At 44.2% G+C, this 24,106-nt stretch overlaps 2 protein-coding genes across 8 annotated transcripts in view; one reads left to right on the top strand and one right to left on the bottom strand.

Moving 5' to 3' along the window:
* On the bottom strand, positions 1-12,527 carry RNF6 (ring finger protein 6). 6 transcript variants are annotated; one of them, XM_068143636.1, is made up of 5 exons: positions 12,253-12,336; positions 10,173-10,332; positions 8,627-8,839; positions 7,609-7,716; positions 1-6,414 (listed from the first exon to the last, which is right to left on the bottom strand). In XM_068143636.1, the coding sequence occupies exons 2-5, from the start codon at positions 10,222-10,224 to the stop codon at positions 4,679-4,681; spliced, it is 2,109 nt and encodes a 702-aa protein (XP_067999737.1). In that variant the 5' UTR covers positions 10,225-10,332; positions 12,253-12,336; the 3' UTR covers positions 1-4,678. The 6 variants fall into 6 exon arrangements, with proteins under 6 accessions (XP_067999737.1, XP_067999745.1, XP_067999763.1 ...); XM_068143644.1 differs by having other exon boundaries at positions 12,213-12,259; XM_068143662.1 differs by lacking the exons at positions 10,173-10,332; positions 12,253-12,336 and adding an exon at positions 12,470-12,527.
* Positions 12,528-19,201: 6,674 nt separating this feature from the next.
* CDK8 (cyclin dependent kinase 8) overlaps positions 19,202-24,106 on the top strand; it is an 88,752-nt gene continuing 83,847 nt past the window's right edge. For both annotated transcript variants that reach the window (XM_068143607.1, XM_068143599.1), the window contains exon 1: positions 19,202-19,652. In XM_068143607.1, the coding sequence (XP_067999708.1) occupies positions 19,525-19,652 (128 nt within the window). In that variant the 5' untranslated portion in view covers positions 19,202-19,524. The remainder of the gene's footprint in view (positions 19,653-24,106) is intronic.

Genomic DNA, 24,106 nt, shown 5'->3' with positions numbered 1-24,106 from the left:
GAGAAGTAAAATTTCTGAGTACAAAGCAGATCATTCTCTCAAAGGTTTTGAGAAAATTATCCATTTGAACAATAAGCATTATGAAGTAACTCGTGAAGAAATAGATACTTCCTTTAAAGAGAAGAGTTATACGCATGGAGTACAAAAAGACTCCAAGGCATTTAATAGAAACCAAAGAAAGGTTTGCTAGCAGCTCAGCATGTGAGCCTGGTGTCACAGGCAAGCTTTGTTCTCACACTTTCCAGCTTGGTCTGTTCAAATTCAGACCTGCAGTAACACTTGGGTAGCATTTTGTTTCTGCACAGATGTGCCAGTCCTGAGCTGTCTTTTGCCTTAAGCTATGCATCAGTAGTGATCCAGCTTTGGTGCAAGAGGTTCATTACCCCAACCTAAGAGCACCCTATTCCCTTCACAGTAGTTACCATAAGTCTTCAAGTCTTTTGTATCCAGTAAATGTCACCTCATTATTTATTTTATATAGGCTTTGATAAGACCTTCCCTGCATGTGAACCATCACAGTAACTGGCAGGCTGCAAAAATCTCTAGCCATCCAGTTTCATATAGTTGGATGCACTCACCTTTTGGCTGCTATCACAGACACAAAAGCTCCAGACTTGCTCCATGTAAGCCTGCAATCTGATGAAGGAGCATTCTCAGCCTGTGCTGGAAGTGGGTGATTGTCACTTTGGCTAGACAGACACCTGCCTCTGCTGCTGAGGGAAGTAATCTTCCACCTTCCACATTGCTGGGAGCTGGCACCCTGACACTGCCAAAGGTCCCACTGCACCAGCCAACAAGTGCTGCTTTATTTTGAACTGGTAGCACTCAAGCTGTCTGCTTGAAAGAGCTACCATCACAGGAAGATATGTACCTTCCTCCCCCTATTTTAATCATGCCAATACTGAGTACAGTGAAGACATCACACCAGGGATGAGCGATAAAACACCTACTCATCAGTGGGTGAGGACCTGCCGGGGCCTGGCTACAGCTTCACCATGATCTTAGCTGCTGCTGCTGCAACTTGCACTTGCTGGAGGAAAGCCACCATTAAAATACCCATCTCAGTTTGCACAACAAAAGGCATACACATAATTGTGGCTAGTAGAGGCTTTTGCTAAACAAACTATGTATCCCAAAAGCTTCTTGTGGTCAAAACTGGTTCTGGTACTTCCAGATCAAAGAGGACTATGAAAAATAAAACTCTATTTGCCCCATCTGGCCATTACTCAGCTGCAACTGAAGAGCATACAACCAAATGTTGAGGTACTTGTTACCTCTGACATTAAGCTGAAACCAGGCATTAATGTTCAACTGGTTTGCTGTTAAAGAGATGAGGAAACAGAGCCCAGTACCGGGTGCTGGGTCTCTGATCCCTCCATCAACCTCACAGATCACACACCAGTCTACTTCGCTCTCAGGAGCTATGTAATACATGAATGCACACACTCACCCTATTTACTTCAGCACTACAAAAGCCTTTATGACTCTCCTGAGAGCATCATGAGGCAATTCTGCAAGTGCCAACCTGTCCCACATCTCACACTCCCACTGGTTCTGCACCTAAACTCAGGCCTCAAAACTGCTCAAGATAATCCCTGACATTCACTCTCATGTCCAATACTTCCTGTGAGCTGCTCCCAGCTGCTTTAGGAAAGCCTTCTGAGTTCCACCATGTCACTGGTTTCTCATTGCCTCTGTCACATGAATGGGGTAGAGGGTTTGATCCAGGCTAGGTCACCTTCTCAGCACACCTGGGAACCACCAGATTTTAGCACCATGAAGCACCTCCTCTGGGCAGGCAGCTTCCCACAGCAGACCAGGTACACAAATACATGGTAACACACACTTTGCAGTATACATTTTTATTTCAACAGCAATTAAGAACTAACCACATTCAGTGACAGACAGGAACTGCACAGATGACCTAAGATACTTAAAACCAAGTATTAAAAAAAGTACCAAAAAACCCCCAAACAAATGGTTTAACTCTACAATGGGCAGCTGCAAAGACCGGGTTGCACACAAGATGGGGTTTGAGAAGCAGCAGGAAATGCAAGGAGAAAAAATGCAAGTTCCAAAACCCAGAGAGGGCTGTTAAATCATGAAACCCCCAAGCTGCTGCCCATGTAGAAGAGTATTTGGGGCATGTGAGTAGAACTGAAGGAACACCACAGAAACACAGGTAACAGAAGCCAGTACCAAACCTAACCACTGAGACAGACTGGGTCCTGTCAACACAACTTGCTAGGTAGGTTGAGGAACAAATGACATGCCCCTCCAGTGGAGCATCAACCCTTGACAGGTCACATGCAGCAGGACAGAAACAGCGTGGGAGACTTCATTTCCTGTCCAACAGCCTATGATTCCCACAGAAAGCTCTCACTGTACTTTTGGATATTCCTCCACAGCAGCTCAGTTACACGCATACTGTCACATAGGGTCTTGTTTTGAACCATTTGTGGAACTGTGCTCTGTTACACAGCAAAATCTCATTTGAATTAAAGAAGGCACAGTGAATCCCCTTTTACCTCCAGTGCATTAGTGCAGGAGTTGAGCAGGATTCCAACTAGTTAAAAAAGTAATACAAAGGGAAAATATCCCCTGAACTAAGGATTCCTGTTAAAATTGACCTTGAAACAAAAAACCAAACAGCAAGGCAATGGTGAGCCACAGGCACATTCCTGCAAGTGTGGCACTTGAGTCAGGCAGCTTTCAAAAATAAAGGAGCCATAAGGAGATGAGGCACTAGCAGAAGGCACCCATGTGTTTAGATATGGTTCAAGATCAGGAGCTAAGAGGAAAAAAAAATAAGCTAGCTCTGATAGTCATCTTGAAATTTCCTCACTTTTTGATATGGCTAAAGAGGCACTCAAGAAAGCTGTCAACAGTCTTTGCAATAATCAGCAGTCCAAATCGCATCAGAAGAGATCTTAACATCTTTCAACTTGTCTAAACTTCAGAAGAGAATTTCTTAGGACTACTTTTAGGAATAAAAAGCAGCACTCCTGTGAAACTTTTGACACAAGTTTTTCACTTGCAAAGCTGAAGTGGATACGCAATAGCTTAAAACAAGATTTGAGTTTCCCTTCAAGAATGTCATGAGCAGATGTTTTACCCGAAGCACCTGGCACGCAAGTGCATTTGTCACAGCCATCTGTAGGCAGAGAGAGTCAGTAGGACTTCTTCAGTTTAAGAATTCTTTCTATTGCTCAGAATATACACACATAGGAGTACTGCACAATTCTGCCTCTCCAAGGACTGAGATGCTTTGATGAGCTTTGTAACCCTCAGCTTACTTCTAGAAACCCCAGGAGTGCTTTGCCTTGCATTTTCATCTACCGCATCAGCTGGCACACAGTTGAAATTCAAATATGCAGCTGTGGAATACCAGGGAAACTGAAAACTGAATATAAACCAAAATGATAAATCCTCTTACTCGTTTAGAGGGCACGGCTCAGCAGTAACTCACACAAAGCCTCAATTATTTACTTTGCAACTTTATTTCTTTATAAGTTATTGGTATAAAGTTTAATATCTAATTACACAGTAACCAGGGGATTTTAAGGGAAGATTATTTTGTCCTTTTTAGTGTCTTTTGCCATTTGGTTCTCAGACATGTTTTAAGAGGACTATTGGTGTATGCGTACCTTGAACTTCTGTACAAAAACACTTCCAAGACTTTGGGGAATTTCTTTTGTTTTTTTTTAGTGAGATGCATAAGTCATGCATATTGTAGACAATATAATGGTCAAGGAAGTGTTTCCCTCTTTCAACTAAGGCAGTTAAAAACCTATGAATATCAACTGAGTAACTTGGAAGAGTAGAAAAGGCTTTTCTAGTGCTCGCTTAGACTTGGAGCAAATATCACATTCAGTAAGACACACCCTCATGGAATTATGATTGATCTGATGGCTGTCTGCATTGAAAAGAGAGAGATTGTCAAAGACAGCATTTAATTATGTACATTTTTATAATGTCACTAACCCATCTGCTTTTGAATATGAACTCAGCAGCATTAAGCATTGTGTAAAACCACATGCAAAAAATTACCTTCTTTTTCTTTTTTAATAGAACCAAACTGGCAAGTTCTTTGAAAGGATATTTCAATGTTAACAATCCAAAAAGCATAGTCTATTAAAAGGAGCACTTCAAGTAACTTAAATATCTTGAGCAAACGTGTCCAGCAAAGAAACTCCATAAAAGAAACTGTTCTTAGAACAAAACAAAAAAATCTAATGAATGGCTATTTAGACACTAATTTTTCAACACAGTGCTGGGTCTGTGTGAAATAATTTGTAATCTAAATAAAGTGAGTCCATGACACTGTTAATAAAAAAAACCAAAAATAACCCCAAAACAAAACACAGAAACCATACATTAAGCAGGACTGATTAACTATTGCATTTCTGTATTTACAAAAGTGCTTAGCATAACAAAATTGCCTAAAAAAATAGAAACTTTAACGATATCATTTGGTTCTATGTGTACTCCTCGATCTGCACCTGGAGAAAAATAGTATTTACATTGCTAGATTTAGACAAGTTTCCTATTATTTTTAAAAGAAGTTTAACAAAACTCCCCCACACAAATGGACCCCTGTGTAAGTGACTTAATTCTGTCTGGCTCATCATAAAGAGAGCAGAAGCAAATCCTTGAGTGCAGAACGGTACGAGCAATTCTAGCCGTTGTCTGTGGCGTTAGACCCCAACACAGGCTGCCGGCAAATGGGGCAAGTAGAGTTTTCAGAAAGCCAGCGATCGATACAATGAATGTGAAACTCATGCATGCAGGGTAACTGCCTTAGCTTGTTCCCTGCTACATACTCATTAATGCAAACACTACAGGTTTTACTTATTTCATTTTCAGTGTGAATATCCCCATAGTTCCGGGTAGAAAGATTGTCAATCTGCTCTTTGGTTAAACCTCTTAAGCGATCGTCGTCATCCTCCTCATTCAGCAAGAAGAAGTGGGCAAGTCGAAGTATGGGCAGCGTTCCATTTTCCACTAGGTTGTTAGCATCGTGAGACTGCCTGTTATCTTGGTGGTGTTCGTTACTGCGACCATAACGGCGACGATCATCACCCCGTCCATTTGCAGCCCTACTGCCTTCTACTCCATGTCCATTTCTAGATGAAACCTCCCTTGGATCTCTGCTGTTTGCTGAACTTGAGTTATTCTGCTCTGACTGCACATCCGGTAAGTGATGACCACCCCTCTGCGCTTCCGAGCTAGATTCAGTTTCCATTAACGAACTCAGCTCCCCAAAGCCTGTCATAATTTGTCTAAGGATTGACCGAAGAGCCACTGATGAAGGTTCACCAAGCCCAGTTTCTGAAATCCGACGAAGAGGTATCCTTATAGTGCTAACGTAGGTTCGAATGCCTGCGCGTTCCGACCGGGATATCGTACGGCGAAATCCTCCACTGTCACTTTCAAAGGTAACTGTGTTCTCTGCCATTCCCACTCTGGAACGAGTTCTGCTGGCAATACTGTCCCGATCTCTGTTTTCTCCAGGACGAATTCTTCTCACCTGAAGATCTAATGTAATTGTTGGATGCCTTCTAACAGCAGCTACTGGTCTACTAGATTCTTCCTCTTCCAAAGTTATTCCCAAGGATGGGGCTACATTGGAAGGCTGAGGAGTCTGGGTATCACCTCTTGCTTGTTCTTCAACAGGCTGTGGAGAATGCTGAGCTGTTTGCCTTCTACTTCTGGTGACTTGCGGTGTGTTTCTATCCCGCCTCTGTCCATGGTCCTCAGAATCAGCAGCATCACCTTGCCTTCGCAGCGGAGAGCGACTTCGACTACTTAACGTAGATCTCAGCCGCAGAATTTCTAGTCTTTGGTTTGTACTCATCTGATCATTAGTGCTAGCTCTACCTCTTCTGCCTCCTGTAGAATTACCTCTTTCTGGCATTACTCTTGGCTCACCAGCAGCTGCAGAATTATTATGTGCAGCATTGATCTGGGAATGGCCCGTCAAATCCCTGGTTCTACTCCTGAGCCTCCCTGAGATTGGATGAGAGGCTGTTTCAGAGCTTTGTGCCATGGAACTCCTTAGAGACCTGGTTCTTGCAGTGCTTGAAGTTGCCCTGTTTGCCTCTCTTGCAGTCCTGCTCCTTGTTCTTGTGGTTACTGGACTGACAGCTCTTTGATGTCTTCTTTCTGAATATGTTCTGCTACTATCTATACCTACATAGTCCTCACCAGTAGTTTCCAAACCGTTATGCTCATGGTTTATGTTGATTTCAAGACTAAATCGAAACTCCCCACTGTTTGGATTTGTTCGACTCACAGCTCTCCAGGTTTGGTTTCCACTCTGTCCACTGCGAGTGGCGTTTCCAGTGCGACGAAACGTGTTCAGCCATTCGAGCAAAGAGTCACCGTTTGAGTTTTCTCCAAGAACATCAGAATCTGAGTGAAAAAGAATTGCACACTCAGAACATTATGGTGCATTCCAAATTCTCTAGGCTTGCTGGGCCCTGACCTCAGAAACAATACAACAGCAGGACAGCTACCTTGCTATGCTAATCTCGTTTTGCTGAAAATATGCTGTATGCAAACACATCAGAATAACTCTTCATTTCAAGTTAGAATGTTTGTCTTGGCAGTAGGTACACAAAAATTAACATGCCCACATGGCCTCCTCTGAGAATGTGTTCGGATTCAGTTATTCCACATTTAGGTGCAGCTGTCCAGGATCTGTCCCACACTTAAGCTATCAATTTGAGAGCATCCTAGTCAATTAATTATCATAAAGCAAAAAGTAGTATGATACATTTTTCCTCTTCTTCTGGAAAACATTAAGGAAATGTTTTCTATACAGTTTCTAAGCAATACAAGGTTTTGAAAGATTTGTTCCTTTTGTGTAAACACTCTTCTACTACAGTATCACAGCTGTGCTCCCAAACATCCTCCAACTCTAAGCTCAAGAACAGATACAATTGTTGTTGTTAGTGCTACCTATGTGTATAAAGCAAGTCAGTGGTCATGACCACAGTGAAAGTTTTCCCTTGAAGGGAGCAGATGAAACTCTCCCTTAACCCATCTCACTACTTTCATGAAACATGTAAGAATTTTGGCATCTTTATTCTTAAATTTCTTATTCTTCTCCTAAGTCTGACCAAAACTGACCAAATAGTTAAGACAATAAGCATGAGCAAGTGAAGACAAATAGAACATGTAACACAAGCCCCACTCCATTTACAGAAGTGGAAATGAAATGACAAAACACACCAACGTAGTGGAAAGATTAACTATTTCCCAATTAACTACTTCTCTGTTCCAACTTCTCTAAAACATGATAAACCTTTCAACAACTGGAAGAATGGCAATTATTTTTGCACTATGAAGTTTACTCACAAAGGGAGACCAGGAAAAGAAGAGAAAGTATTTTGTTGTTAACATAAATCAGTTTTCATGAGGTATCTCATTTATTTTTCTATCATTAGGAAATCTCTCTGAATTTTAAAACCACCTACAGAGGCACAATGAAAAACACAAGACTTGAAGTGGGTGGTACTGAAGTCCCTCAGAATTTCATGCAGAACAACATTTATGCATCCCATACAATGTGTATTGGTATGTATACGAATGAAGAATGTTTACCTCCAACGGTTCTGCTTTCACCTTCCCTGTTATCCATATCAGCCTGCGATGCCAGACGTTCCTTAGCCCCCTCCAAGCGCTGCTGCAACTCTTCTGCTGTTATTTCTCCTAAAAGAACATGCATTTTGATAACTCCATTAGAAAAGACATTATTATTGGCTCAATACAGCAATGCAGAAATAACAGTATGTTCTACTGCTGCGATTAAGAGATGGGACTCAGCCTGATGCAGGCCAGGTGTCCACTTTATTATGTAAAATCCTTCTTTATAAAAGCTAATACAACACAGAAGCAGTTTATGACTGGAACCAGGGACTCTGTTATATCAATCTGCTATATATGAAGTCTTACACTCTCAGGTCATAATCATTTGTAACCAGGTATCTGCCCTCCTCCAACTACACTGCTGCACCATGTTCCCACAGTTCACAAGCCATCAAGGCCAACACTGTCTCCTCTTATCAGTCCAGCAGTGCTTGGAGCTCAGCTCTCCAAGATTTAACCCTTCATTCCTGTATCCACAGCTATGAAAGAGTCACAAATCCCTTGAATTAAAATCTTCAGAAATAAAGCAAAATTGATGAAACCCCAAATAAAAGAGCACTAATGTGAGGCTGTAGCACAGGTACATTGATAATATGTAGGTGCTGGGGTGAAGCAAAGAAGAATGTATGTCAAGAGCACACCAACTTCCAGTAACAACTCAGATGCCCCCCAAAATTGCCACATACCAACAGACATATCCTAGTGTACCAGAAGTTAATTATTTGGGTTTAGATACTACCTGTTTAAAGAGATGTTGCATTTGAAAACTTGTATTTTTATTCCAGCTTTAGTAGCTATTTAAGGTCTTAATTTTTACTGCATATTGTTCATTTTGAATGAAAATGGAGGGGTATTTCCTTTGCACAAAGCCACAGGAGTCAGACCACTTGACTCATACAACCACATGCAATGCCTCACAGCAGTAGGGGTGCTTTAGATTGCATCATTTCTATTGAAGACATCTGCATCTTACCAGGAGTGCCAAGCAGGTTTCGATCTCTCATTAGCCTGTAGTCGTCTTCATTGAGTTCGTTAATGAACTGGTAATAGGCCTCCTCCCTACTGAGGCGCTCCAGCTGTCGTTGTCTCTCATCTTCACCGTGGCTCTGCTCTCGAGAAGATGCCTGCTCATTGCCATTACCTGCACGGTGCCGAGAGCGATCCATAATGACAATGCCAGGCCGTCCTGAAAAAAAAAATACAGGAGGTTAGACTGCAGAGTAATTACAGTCAGAATTTACCTAATTTACAGCAAAATGTTCCCAGCACTTTTACTTAATTTACTAATAACTAAAGATGATTAAGCTGAACCAAGTGCCATGCTACCTGCCAAGTGTAGTTTATCATGCAAGTATTTTGCTTGTAGCTTGCAGAAAAGTTCCCTTCACTCATTGAAAGGACATACCAGTTGGTAACAGTAAATTCAAGCTAAAAAGAGACAAAGTTGTTTGTTGGGTTTTTTTTAAGCTCACTAAGAGTGCTCAGTATACAATTAATTACCCTTCCCAAGTAAAAAGCAATGGCAGCACTGAGTATTTCAGAAGTGAAAATGTAATTGAAAACATTGTTCTAATTATTGGACTGTAGTTACCCAGTGTGGACTTCTGTCAACCACAAGTACTACTTCAGAGAAGACTACCTTCCACTTATACATTTACTGATGAGCAGGCAAGACCACATTAGTATCTCCATCAGTACTACCCCTGTCAGTACAAACCTACAGATTATTTTATTTTCCCCAATGGGAATGACTCTTATGATGTTCTTAGATTACTTATACACATTCCTTGTATTCTCTAATCCAAGGACTAGGTAGCAAAGGGATATCCATCTCCAGAACACTTAAATAAAAGAGCAAAGGCTATACTTCATCTAGAGTTCCTTATCGCTTTCCAACTACTGACCAGTAGGACCATGCTATTAGAAGGCATGAATAACCTTCCAGTGACAAAAAGAGGCATTGTCTTCTGTGATTTCTGTGCTATTACCACCTCTCTCTGGTTAGGACTCAATCTTGGGCCAATTGCTCTCACACCACTCTCCAACTTCTAGATTTTCTGAAGAAAATCTGTTCTTCAACATTACATGTGGAGGAAGAGAAAAGTGTAATCCTCTCCTGTTAATATAAGCCATCTGTAATACCTGTTGAGGCAGACACCTGACAAGAAAGACCATGTCTCTGAAAAGGAGGTCACTAGGTCAGAAACCCCCAACCATAAGACACCATTATGTGGAGAAGGAATTGCTGGGTAAATATTGCCTTTTTTTCCCCTCCTTTTTGTCAGTTCACAAACATATCCAAGGCACTTCAAGTATGAATTTGTGGGAAAACACAGAACATCATTCTCAGCACGCTCCTGATGAGTAATTAGTCTTCACAGGAAAGGTGATGAGACAACAAACAGACCAAACCAAACAACTGTTAGACATACATTCAATGAAGAGCAAAACTGCTAACAGATACAAAGAATTCAAAAATGTATTTGCCAACAGCAGAAGCTGGCACACACTTAATATACCTTGCTTATGCTCTTTGTGAGATCCACTCTGATGCATCCTTGGTCTCCTCATTTTCCACCCCACATGCTACTTCTCCTCCCGCCTTGTAGATAATTGCACTTCTAAACACTTCTTCTCACTCAGTCTTTCAACTCATCTGCCTCCCGGGTCCCATCACATCTTTAATTTGATTAACATAAAGGAAATAAAATCTGTGTACTTCCTCTTCAAGACATTTTCTATTCTTACAATATTTGGGGGGAGGTTAAATGTACTCTCTCCCTTTTACCTCTGCTTCACCAGCTGCAGATAACTCCTGACTTCCATTATGTTCAAATCAGGTCACTTCTCACACCACTTTTCTCCACAAATATCTCAGCTCTTTGGCCAGCAAACCCTTGGTTACCTCAAAACAAATGCAATTCCCACTCCCTCACCCTCCCACCCAACAGACAGTTAGAACTATTATTACACTGAAGACATTTGTCACTATTACCACAAAAATTCCCAGTCCACACTACACTGAAACAGAAACATCTGTGTACTAGACCACTTAAACTTGACACAGGTAAAGTAAGGAGGGGAAAGAGGACAGATAACATTCATTTAGCTACATGAAAAGTTGCCACTTAAAGCCTTAAAACAACTAATTGTTATTGTTTGTCCAGCAGTGACCACAGTAACCTAACTGACTTTTTGGGTGCATCACTACATTGTTAGAGACAAAAACTACATACAAATCCCCAAAAAGTCCATCACATGTAGTCCCTCTAAAATTAAACTGTTGCTGAAAAGAGAGGTATTCTTTTCTCATCCACAAAAAAATCTGGAAATCTCATCCTCAGACTTTGTGGGTGGTAGAAAAAGAAAAAAATTAGTTTTGTTGACAACTGTATAGTAGGATGATTAGTCACACTCCTTAAGTGACTCACTTAGAAACAGTAAGAAGTGTGAAGTGCTCAGTTGTCCCATCTGTTTAACATAACCGCATGGATGTCAACTACTATCCATATTTATCCAATGCCATCAAGACTAAGTACTTGGGCACTTAAAATGTTACAGAGTAGTTAAAATTGAAGGGCATTAACTGCACCAAATTGTAATACTTCGGCACATAAAATATTTCGCAGGATTGAAAAGTTGAAGAGTATTAACTATCAAGATGTAAAAACTGAAATCCAGTTATGAGTCAGGATTCCTCTTCTTTGCAAAGAAACGGGGACCAGATGCCAACAGTTTATCTACATTTTCTAGAATTTTTAATCTAGCATTAACTCCTTTAGTTCCGAACTCAGTTACATGGCTCCATGCTTGTAAGACTCACACTCGTTTTTAGCTAAGCAATACACATCTTACCCTTTCCGGAATTGGCCCTTTTCCAGGAATTACTACCCTCAATTCCATTAGGTACTAATTTTCTGAAAGGCTACCACCTGATTGCAAGCAAGACGACTACGGAGTTTAGATGAGGAAGCCTCCCCGAGCGACAGGGCTAGTTAGCATTTCTGTCACACTGCAGCCTCCAGGCGAGATGATCTCACCGAACTTAGGGAGGGGGGAGAGGGGGGAGGGTGACACAAAGGAAAAAAAATCCACACCCAGAAACCCCCCAGAGCCTGGGGTGCGAGGGGAAGGAAATACAAAGGAAGAATCCTAAAATAATTAAGAAAGAGGCCGCATGACTCCCAAGGCGATCTAGAAACCAGGGTCTGGGGCCGCCCACTAGCCCCCCAGGGCCGGCAGTAGGGCCTACATATCCTAGGCCCGCGACGGGTTCACGCTCTGCGGCCCATCCCTAGCACTGGCCGAAGCGCGCCCGCAGGCGACGAGCCCCGGGCTACTCCGGGCGAAGCACGGAGCCGCCGGCCTGGCCACCCCCACCGCCCCAGGCAGCGCCTGTTGCCAGACGCCTGGGGCAGAGAATGAGGTGAGTGACTGACAAGGCCTCCGCCCAATTATCTGGCCAGCTTACGGCCACCGACCAATCACAGCAGGGCAGGGCAGCCCAAGTCCTCCCGCTTCTCTCCTCCCCAGCTCCCTGGTCGGGCCCCGCCACTAACCGCCACCCGTAGAATCAACTCCCTGCAACGCTGCTTGCACCTGCGTCTCCCCTGACAGCCAGGGAGCGGCATCACCGGTTGCGACAAGCTGGGAAGGAGTCCGCCTGCCCCGCGGGGAGTGCCGAGAGTACAGCCGAAGAAGACTTAAAAACCCATCCCTGCCTGCTGTCCGCGCCGCTGTCCAAGGCAGCCCGTCTCGGTCCCCGCTCCCCTTCCCACCCGGCGGTAGAAACCACCTACACCGGAACGAAACCGACCCCTATGTATGTCACCGGCGCGCTCCAGCCCCGATTGCAGTCCGGGCGGCTACCGGCAGCCGCCAGCGCAGGTTCCGAGCGCGCGAGGCCGGCCCCTGCGGCAAGCCCCGCCCTCCCCGGACATGCGCGCAGCGGCGGCGGGGCGGGGCGGGGGGGCCGTAGGCCGGGCCGGGCGGCTGTGTCGCTCGCTCGGATGCGGAAGGAAGGTGCCGAGGGGCAGCGAATGCGAAGACTGGGAGGAAAACCGGAAGCGCCGTCGGCCGCCAGGCCCGTCCTCGTCTGCAGCCGGTCTTCGGGTTGGTCCCGCCGCCGTCCTCCGGCAGCCCGCTTGGTGCCGTGTGCGCTCTGTATGTTTTCGCTAAAGGTTGGGATTATTGTATTGTTGTTGCTTTGACTGACTTGCCATTCTGCAGAGCTCTCCTTCCCTTTAAGCACGTCACGGAAGTCGTCTCAGGTGGAAACTCGCTTGTTTATCCCCGCCCTGGTGGGTGTAAGTCGTAACAATAAAGGGAGATAAAGATACCGAGAGGATAGGATTTCACAGGGGATTGCTTCTCAACTGTTGAACGACCTCAGCATCTTTAATCTCATGATGTCAGTGACCATTGTTGTGCCTTGCCCAGTCGGAATGAGACTGCACCTTCACTTACTCCTTGGGCACTTCTATAATGAAGTGCATAAGGAATACTATTATAATCACTTTCCCTGCTCTCTCCTTCTTAGGCCTACCTTTATTTAATTGGGGTGTGTCTCCTGCTTTTCAGCCCTCTGCCTCTCCTTACTTTCTATTTACTTTTTGCAGGAATCTCCTTTCACCTCCGCTTTCTAAAGTAAACCAGTGTCCTCACAGACACTGTTGTTTTGAGCTGTGATGTTAGCAAGTTCAATTTGCAGAGCCTTAGAAGTTTTTCACACGACACAGACCCTTTCACAAATTTCACAAATGCTAATTGCTGATGTACTGGTAGCGTCCACGACCTTCCTTTTGTGAGTTGCTTCTGCAGTCTTGATGCAAAGACAAACCCCTCACTTACAAATGGGGTGACAGGAATGGCTCAGGACTAGTGTGCAGGAAGAGAACCTCCATTGAACACTTGAACTGCACAACCCAGAACTTCTTTATTCTGGATGAAAAAAGATTTTACACAAGTGTTCCATTTAGGTTTTGCATTAGATTGTGCTCATTTTTCCAGTACATGATACAAACTGAGGGTCGAAACACGTTGTTAGTGATAACTCTAGACCACAGACTACTTCCTCCCTGTACTCATGAAATGGAACCATCGTTGTTATTCATGTTCCTTATCAAAGTATGAATTACTAGTATCACATTATGATTTCCTTTGCCTGGAGCAATTAAAAATATGTCCTTCCTGAAGATTAAAAAGAGAAGTCAGAGTATATAAAATATTGTCTGGATCCCTTTTTTCACTGCAATTATTTTTTGTCCTATTTTTTAACTCTTTTCCTCCTAGAGTCTGTTTTCAGTAATCATTACTCCACAGTCAAGCACAACATTATCTCTACTTTCAAGACCATATATGGGCTACTCACCCAGGTTACAGTTATGTTTTAGACAAATAAATCCATATTTCCACAATGAAGCCTTCTACTGAATTAGTTTATTTTCACTGATTTGTCCCACGATGCAGAATTTTGTGATCAGGTAGTGTCCATACTGATGTTTCAAAGCAATACATTGTAGCTAAGTACAGTGTTTGTTTATTTCATGCTCTGTTGCTAATAACAAAATACAAAAATTCCCAGAATATTATTATTGCACAGTTGCAACACTTTCCAGAGTTAATATATGGAGCTATAATAGCAATAGCCTATGGAGGGCAGCAAACCGCAGGCAATGACTATGTTTCATAATAACAGAGAATCTGTAACCCTGCCTTTCATTTGTTAAATCATGGTCCTTTCTTTAGAAAGTAACTTTACTATATTTTATTACTTGATATGATGAAAGTAAGGCAGAACCTCATAATCAGTTCATGGACATGCTGGAACGTGTCCAGAGAAGGGCCACAAGGATGATCAGAGGGCTGGAGCACCTCTCCTATGAGGACAGGCTGAAGGAGTTGGGGCTGTTCAGTCTGGAGAAGAGAAGGCTCTGAGGTGACCTAATTGTGGCCTTCCGGTATCTGAAGGGGGCCTACAAGAAGGCTGGGGAGGGACTGCTCAGGATCTCAGGTAGTGATAGGACTAGGGGGAATGGAATGAAGCTGGAGGTGGGGAGATTCAGGCTGGATGTGAGGAGGAAGTTCTTCACCATGAGAGTGGTGAAACCCTGGAATGGGTTGTCCAGGGAGGTCCAGGGGCGCCATCCCTGGAGGTGTTTAAGACCAGGCTGGATGAGGCTCTGGCCAGGCTGATCTAGTGTGGGGTGTCCCTGCCTATGGCAGGGGGGTTGGCACTAGATGATCCTTGTGGTCCCTTCCAACCCTGACTGATACTATGATACTATGATATCTAAGTACATGCAGATGACACCAAAGTGGTGACATTGAGTTGATATGCTTCAGAGGAACCTGGACAGACTGGAGGAGTGAGCCATCAGCAACTTCACCAAGTTTAATGAGGACAAATGCATATTCCACCATGTAAGACCAGCCCTCTGAGATAGTACTAACTGTCCCTGCAGGAAAGGCTGGGAGTTCCTGATGGGCAGTGGCTAAATGGGGGTCAGGAGTGTACCCTAGCACCCATGAAGACTAACAGCCTTGTATCAAGAGCAACACAGACAATGGGTTATTGTGAAGTGATTATTTCCGTTTATGTGACTGTTGATTTTCTGGCATTTTCATGAGCATAAACTAGTCATGGTGATAGTTACTGTAGGTGGTCCTGAGTCTGGCAAACAGATGTTTCACTGTCTGCAAGCACAACTCTCCTGATCTGTAGCATCTGGGGTAGAAAAACTGAACTGTTAATAACTTTCACTCCTGCAGAATCTAGGATGCCATGCACGTCACTGGTTTGATCAACTTTATAGTTGCTGATCAACTTTATAGTAAAGTGTAGTTATGTGCAAAATAAAAGCTAAAAAATACAAGCCATTGCTTTGCATACAAAACTGTTTGTAGAACCAGTACTTTACTTAGTTGCTTTAAGTAAACAATCTTAAATGCTGCATGTATTCAGGTCATCTCCACATGCAGGGTTGGAAAATACTCAAACTGTGCAAGCTTGCATGGCCAAAACATCAGAGATGTTTAATGATATGAATGTTCCTTGAGTACTTTCTTCTTAGGATATCTCTTTAATAACTGTTTCCAGCCCTCTGCACATCATCAGTGCTAACATGGTAACAGTTGCTTTCCTCTGGAGAACTTGGGTTTTCTTCCCACATGTGGTGATTTCAAACAAAAAATGTCAGAAGTGTGTCTGTACAGAAAACATCAGAAATTACACAAACTTGGAAAAGAAGGATAGGATAAAGAAAGCCATGAATGTTGGGGGAAGAAAAGACAAAGAGGAAGGCTGCAAAGAGCCAAAGAGGGATGTGGAGGTGCTGGAACATGTCCAGAGAAGGGCCACAAGGATGAGCAGAGGGCTGGAGCACCTCTCCTATGAGGACAGACTGAAGGAGTTGGGGTTGTTCAGTCTGCAGAAGAGAAGGCTCCGAGGTGACCTAATTGTGGCCTTCCAGTATCTGAAGGGGGCCTACAGGAAGGCTGGGGAAGGACTTCTCAGGATCTCAGGTAGTGATAGGACTAGGGGGAATGGAATGAAGCTGGAGGTGGGGAGATTCAGGCTGGATGTGAGGAGGAGGTTCTTCACCATGAGAGTGGTGAGACCCTGGAATGGGTTGTCCAGGGAGGTGGTCGAGGCCCTGTCCCTGGAGGTGTTTAAGCCCCGGTTGGATGAGACTCTGGCCAGCCTGATCTAGTGTGGGGTGTCCCTGCCCATGGCAGTGGGGTTGGAACTAGATGATCCTTGTGGTCCCTTCCAACCCTGAATGATACTATGATACTATGATAAATTCAGAAGGACATGTTAAGCATACGGAGTTTTTTAACCAATTTTCCGAGACAGCGTGAAAGGAGGGTGTACAAAACAAGCAGTAAGATAAGAAATTCTATCAGTTTAAAAAGCCACTGTGGGGACTTGGGAGTCAAGAATAGCAGATCATGGCCTAGTCATGTCTTTCCTTTTAAGAATGGATGCCAAAAATATTTTTTCCCTTGAAATGGTATTATATGATGACAGATTTTTTACAATAAAGCACGAAAAGCATGCAGTTTTCCGCGGAACAAAATGAAAAGTTGACTTGAAATGCCAGCGTTCATTCCTCAGCTTTAAAAAGATCAAGGTGTTCTTTCTGTTTCCAATCTCTTATGACTTGGGGGCCATCCATCTGCACTGGTAAAACTGAAGGTGGCTTGCAATACAAGCAACTGAAGTGAAAACAGCGTGAAGCAGAGGCAAACGTACAGCTCAGTATGGAAGGCCTATAATCCAAATGGTATGAAAAAATAATGAGAGAAACATTTGCAGAAAGGCAGACTTGTAAATATTCTTACAGAAGGACCAAGCTCTGAAAGAGAAGAAAAGTTCCTTCTGTTGTGGTTTTGACTTCTCAGAGTTTATTCATCAAAGTATGGAATTCTTTCTGAGCAGTTTGTGTAAACACGTAAAACATAGCACACATCCTCAGAAAACAAGTCTTGTTTCTTTTTGCTTGTTTTGATTCATGCCCTCTTTTTCTTTCGTATCCAGACATTGTTTTTCCTCCGTACCCTGCAGGTCAGGACAGACTAAAATCATCCATTAATTACCATGCAATAATTGGATCTGTCTGAAGGAGCTTGGGTATTTATTGCATCCATGGAGGAGTGATTAATAATGCAAAGGAGAGCACAAAGTTACAAAAGAATGATTATTCCTATGTTCCTCCTCCTTGCTTACAAGCCTGTGGGTTGTCAGCAGGCAGGAGGTGCTGAACACGGTGGGTTCAGCCATGAAAGCTTCGTCCCTGCCATCCCTGGAAGCATAGTATCATAGTATCAGTCAGGGTTGGAAGAGACCACAAGGATCATCTAGTTCCAACCCCCCTGCCATGGGCAGGGACACCCCACACTAGATCAGGCTGGCCAGAGCCTCATCCAACCTGGGCTTAAACACCTCCAGGGACGGCACCCCAACCACCTCCATGGACAACCCATTCCAGGGCTTCACCACTCTCATGGTGAAGAACTTCCTCCTCACCTCCAGCCTGAATCTCCTCACCTCCAGCTTCATTCCATTCCAAGCCCCCAAAGCCAAGCATCCTTGAAGGCAGAGTTGCACTGTTCTGCTCTGGACTGAAGTGAATGAATTTTACGAGATGGATGCATCTTCCAGGCCATTTGATTTTTATGGGATGCTGGGTTCCCCTGAGCTGTTTCAGGTTGATTGGCATAGTGAGTTGCTAAGCAGTATTCTTACATCATTTGATTGGGTTGCTGGGCAAATACAATTTATTTTTGCTGTTTCTCTCAGTTGTACATATTTTTGTAACACCTGATTTATCTAATATATATAATATCCCTAACAACCACATAGCAACATACCAATGGTCCAGCTGTGGGCATCTGACATCAGTCCAATTGAGGGATGCCAGTTAAGGAGGCAGGCACACCAGTGTTCCAGATTTTCTGGAATCAACTTTAATGTGTAAATGGAAACTGAGATTTGTAGATTGGAATGGAGATTATTTCAAACAGTTCCAGCAAATGTTTTTTTTTTCCTTTCAGGACCCCCCACATTCTGTGGTATTTTGTCTCATATGGATTTGAGTGCCCACTTATTTACCCACACTGCATTCCTCAGATGAAATGGGAAGCGTATGTTCATGTTTACTAAAAATGCCAAAAGCTAGGCTGTAATTAGAAAGATTGCTGTAGCTTTTGTTTATTTACAAACTATTCTATAATATGACCAGCTGGCTTTGTGTTGGTTTGGTAACTATGGCTCTGCCAGACAGAGAGAGGAGTTGAAAAGTGCCTGGTTACTGGTCACACATAAGGGACTTGCTAAAACATAATGTCTTTAGCATTAAATACCTGCTGCTGTGATCCTGATTTGTCTCTGCAGCTATGCAAAGGACGTTTCATTTATGCTTTAATATTCTGTCTGTATCTACATCTGAAGTCATGGAATTACTAGATGTATAATGAATCTAACAGGTGGTCTGGTAGATAGAGCAGACAAAGACCTATTACTGTCTGCCTGCCAGTCTGGAGTAAACTGCGGACCCTAATATTCACCATAACCACAGCAGCAGCTTGTCATGACAGCTGTCTGCAGCTCCAGCTGCCCAGCCTAGGGGTCTGATCCAGTGCAAGCCCCCGGTGAGGGCCCTGTGTTGCACCTAGTACAGGCAGTCCAGTGAAAGAGGCCTGGTCCAGGGAATACTCACACGTACAGCCCCTGCCAGTCCTGTTAGCTCAGACTGGGCCCTGCAGCCACAGATGTGCCTGGCCCTGCCACGACCTGTAGTGCATCTCGCCAGGGACCACAACCTCCGAGAAGCAACGCGTCACCTCACCGGCTGAAGACTACAACTCCCGGCATGCACCGCGGAGCGCCGCGCTCTACGCCTCCCTCTCGTTCGAACTACATTTTCCAGAGTGCTAGCGCGCCCCCAAGGCATGCCGGGTCGGGCGGGGGGCGGGGTTCTGGCGGAGGTCTCAGCCCGCCGCTTTCCACGTGGTGTGCTGCCCGCCGCGCCCGGGGTCGGGGAGGTGCCCGTGGTTTGCGACGTTTCTTTGCGGCAGTGCGGCCAGGCGCGGCCGCCGTATTCCGCCTGGGAAACCGGCGGTTGTGCCGCTAGCTGGCGGGGCGGGGAGGGAGCAGCCGGAGAACGGGGCTCGCGAGGGAAAGGAGCAGCCCCGCCGCCGCCGCCCGTCCGCCCGCCCCTGGATGGTCCGCGGGGCGGCTCGGGGGCCTCCTCCTCCTCCTCCTCCTGCTGCTGCTGCTGCCGCCCGGTCGCGGCGGGGCGGGGCGCGGCGGGGTGCGCGGTTGTCGGGGGCGGCTCGGCGCGGCGCGGCTCAAGGCGGCAGCTGAAGATGGACTATGACTTCAAGGTGAAGCTGACCGGCGAGCGTGAGCGGGTGGAAGACCTCTTCGAGTACGAGGGCTGCAAGGTGGGCAGGGGCACCTACGGGCACGTCTACAAAGCCAAGCGGAAGGACGGGTGAGTGAGGAGTGGGGCTTTCCCGGTCCCCATCTAGTCTGCGGCTTCTTCCCGCCGGCCCCTCCCGCCCCCCCCCCCGCTCTTCTCGCTGCCCCCGCTGCCTGTCCCGGCTGCCCTGCCCGGCGCCTGCCGCCTCCTGCCCTGCGGGATTGTGTGTTCCCCGTCTCCCCGCGTTAATGCCGCCCTTTCTCTGGCCCTGCTTTATCTTCTCTCGCTCGAAGCCACGATTCTGCCCGGTTAACCCCCCTGTTTCGCCGCCCAGACTGCTCCGTTTCTCGTAGGTTACTCTGAGCGTGTTTTAATCTGAGAGTTGCCGTCCCCGCAGCGTAATACTGGAGTCTGGGCTCGGTAGGGGTTGGTTTCAGAGGGGGTAGAAAAAATGTAGCTGAGGAAAACAGTTGACGAGCTTTCATTATGAATGAATGGTTAGCCCCTTAGACTGTATAGCCTGACCATCAGCTTCATAGAACAGGGTTTGATTATTATTTTTTTCCATAATTATTTTTTTGTCTAATTTATTACTTGTAGTCACCATTTTGGGTATCCTTGCTGGCTGCTTCGGGAGCCAAAGTCTGCTGGTCTTTCAGCGGCTTTAGAATGCCACAAAAGAGCTTCATGTTTGGCCAGTTCGTGGTACAGACCTGAGTAAATTAATTTCTGTGCATCAATGTTTTGAAGAAAGATCTAGCCTGCTGTCATTTAGGTTCCTCTTGTCCATGACATGGCATCACTTGCTCAGTAGCAGAACAATAGGAAGTAGGGAGCAGAAGAAGCAAGAGAGGGACGGGTTTTCTTGTCGCAGGTCCTAAGTAATGTGCGTTTTAAAAGTCTGGGCGTTATTTTTGTATTTGATGAATAGAGAAGTTTTAAAGCAGGTTGTGTGCCGTTGTGGCTGAAGCACATTCTCATTCTGTTTACATAAGCTTTAATTCTAGAAATGCTTTAACCATTACTTACGGAACAGTTGTATTGAAACTACTGATGCCTTACCTTGTCTGTTTTAAACGTGCTGATATTAGTTATGGCATTGTTACTTCAGCAGGCTAACAGGAGACAGCTAGCTACTTTTCTTCTCAGATTTTACATTTGGATCCTTCATAGGAGGAATTCTTATCTCGCCTGATTATCTTTTTATATATTTTTTCGGTTTTTCTGGGAGAGGAAGGGGAATAAACATTTTGATCACTTAAGTCTCTGCGTGTAGGTACTAACTGCCAGTACAGACAGCTGTGGTTTCAAAGGCGATAAAGAGACCTGTAATATGAAAAGTAGACTGAGGGACTGAAAGACTTGACTACAGCTCCAATGGTCGTGTTAGGCTCTGTGGAAGCTGTTCAACGTGTTGGACTGCAGCAGTGTGTAAGGAATTCAACATGTGACACTGGGGAAGTATATATTCAAACACAGTTTTGGTGAAATCGCCAGTCGGCTGTGTTTTTAGAGCTGCTGGCGGTAGTGTCATTTTGAGAAGTGTCAGAAAAATGGGATTGTGCGCTTTAAAAACGCGTGGTTGCTCAAAGGAAGCTTCAGGGTAGAATTTCCTCTTGGTTCTTGAGCATGTATGATTTTAAATCCTCTCTCCTTTTGGTGGGGGCAGAAAGCAAGGTATGGTATTTGCTAGGAGTTAGCAAAAAAGCGTGAGCAATGTATATCGTCTCCCTTTTGGCTTTTTTTTTGCCTTATTGTTCATTTAGTGATTCCTTTCCCTTCCCTTTGCAGAAAGGAAAGGGACATTTCATTTGCACATTTCCCCTTCCACTTCTCTGAAAATTCTCTTTCGAATATGCTGTGTGATTGTCCTTGGACAATCACTAAAACCTGTAAGACAGAAACATCCATGACTTACCGTATGTGATTATAACTGATATGGATGGATTTTGGGTTGAAGTTACAGGTTCCATTTGCATCCTTATATTCAAAGGAGTCAATTAAATTGCAAAAGCAAATCTGTAATTGCATTTAGTTTTCCTGAAGCTGTAGTAATACGTGGATGGATGTTATATCTTGCAGTGGGGATTGTATGAAACAGCTCAGTGTTTGTATATTGTTAGATACAAATACTGACTACAAATATTCTTGCATTGTTTCCGTAATCTGCACTTGGCACACACTGGTTGACAAATAAACTGCTTTTTGAGCTGTTCATAGTATTTCTACAGTTCAGACTTTCTTTGCTTATGAAGTTATCAGTTGATTTTCACAGGTTTTTTCCCCCATGAACGTATAAGGTGCTATTTAAAATATGAATTAGATTCATGTAATGAAGTTTGGGCTTTATCTATCTCATAAGTTTATTAATATACCTCATGATTTTTGGAGTACTCTGAAGAATGGGCTTCAGGACTGCAAATGTTTTATTAAAAGTAATTGGGCAGCCTTTTCTTAAATGACATCTACATATGGATGTCTGATAAGTAGAAGAAAAACAGAAAAGAACTGAAGTTTAATAATTCAGTTTGTGCAAATGTATGTCCAAAAGCTCTTGGTGATAAAAATCTACTATAAAAGTATTAGGAGTTACTGTGTTTAGTGGTATGACTGCAATCTTCACCTTTTTAAATTGCTTTTACAGCTGCCTCTGAGGTGCAGAATAGCAATTCAAAACTAGATAGCATCTGCGTGTTCTAATTGCAGGAAGTTAATTGTATGCCATTAAAACCATACAGGAATGTTTTGGAGGACAGTCTTACAGGAATCTTTGTAGAGTGAGAATCGTGGTGAGTGAAAGAGATGTTCTGTGGTATGTGCTTTAGCAACCTGGTAAGGGTGTAGCCGAGCATTCATCCCCTTCTCCAACAAAAAAAACAAGCTAGCCCTGCAGTGCCCTTTGCCTTAAGGCCAGGCTTGGGGTCTTGACTGGGACATCTTAGGGGATCATCAGGTATCATGGGCATTTCTTACGTATTTGCTGCCAAACATGACCCAGCTGAACATCAAATCATCTGAGTAACAATGTTGAGCATTGCAGCTGAGCTCTACCTGGTGCATTGCCTGCAGCAAAATCGTGTTCTGGTCTTAATTCTTTTATGTTAGTCCCTCATATTTTTAAGTCTGTGGCCTCAGCCAGGGGGTTTTGTTTACATTGTTGTTTTTGTTAGTGTGTGGTGGTTTTTTTTATTTGTTGGTTTTTTTTTTTTTAATTGAATGGTGCTATCTTTTAGAACAGAATAAATCAGGTTGGAAGAGACCTTCAAGATCATCGTGTCCAACCCATCAACCAATCCAACCCACCTAAACAACTAAACCATGGCACCAAGCACCCCACCAAGTCTCCTCCTGAACACCTCCAATGATGGTGACTCCACCACCTCCCTGGGCAGCCCATTCCAATGGGCAATCACTCTCTCTGTATAGAACTTCTTCCTAACATCCAGCCTAAACCTCCCCTGGTGCAGCCTGAGACTGTGTCCTCTTGTTCTGGTACTGGCTGCCTGGGAGAAGAGACCAACATCCACCTGTCTACAACCTCCCTTCAGGTAGTTGTAGAGAGCAAGAAGGTCACCCCTGAGTCTCCTCTTCTCCAGGCTAAGCAACCCCAGCTCCCTCAGCCTCTCCTCATAGGGCTTGTGTTCCAAACCCCTCACCAACTTTGTTGCCCTTTTCATCAGTGCAGTATCTGCAGTGTGCTCTTGAACAAAATGTATAGCTGAAAGGTGTACAAGGTGGCAGTTGACTCTAATGGCAGCCACTGGGAAGAGGACACAGCAGCATGGCGAGTTCAGCATCAGTCTTCAGATAAAGAAACTGTTGCTCATCTCTAGTGGCAGTATGATAGATGTGGTGGTGGGTTTATTTGTTCTAGAAAATGCCTATTATTTCTGGCATAGAAGTTCCTCTGGAACATTGCTTAGTCCAGATACAAAACCTACCTATTGGACTTATGCTGGACTTGGAAAATACGCCATCAGTTTTTACTGTGTTGGACTAACACACAGATTTGACTGTTAATTTTTAATGTTTTTTTTTTAATTAACTGATTAAGCAGCTTCACAGCTCACTAACCAAGTGCCAGATATGGGCAGACTGAGGTGGCAGTACACTAGGGGCTGCTCGTGCTAGCCCTGTCACCCAGCTAGTGCAGCATACCAGGGACATGCTCTCATGGAGCTGGCAGTGTGTGCTGCTGATGTACTGCTGATGTCTAAGCAGTGTGTGGTTTTAATTGGATTGATCTTGCACTGCTTTCTTTTGTTCACTCTCCTTCTGGTTTTGATACAGCTATGGTTGGATATCTGAGAGCAAAGCCTGTTCTGTGGAGGAAGGCTGTCTGTTTCAGTAGCAATTTGGAGTGTTTCCAAATATTCACTTTCCCTGTTCATTGAATGTGGTTTGGATCAGAAGAAGAAACTATTGAAAACATCTAAGTTTTTAATTACAACGACAACAAAATGACAGAATTGAGGATTTCAAGCTCTAGTAGTGTCCCCCCATGCTTTATTGGGAGCTTTTCTTAA

Source organism: Melanerpes formicivorus, unplaced genomic scaffold, assembly GCF_026170545.1.
Source record: "Melanerpes formicivorus ecotype bairdi unplaced genomic scaffold, bMelFor1.0.p_v2 SCAF_1, whole genome shotgun sequence".
Classification (NCBI taxonomy): Eukaryota; Metazoa; Chordata; class Aves; order Piciformes; family Picidae; genus Melanerpes; species Melanerpes formicivorus.
The sequence above is the reverse complement of the archived record's forward strand: the minus strand, read 5'-3'. Positions and strand labels throughout refer to the sequence as shown.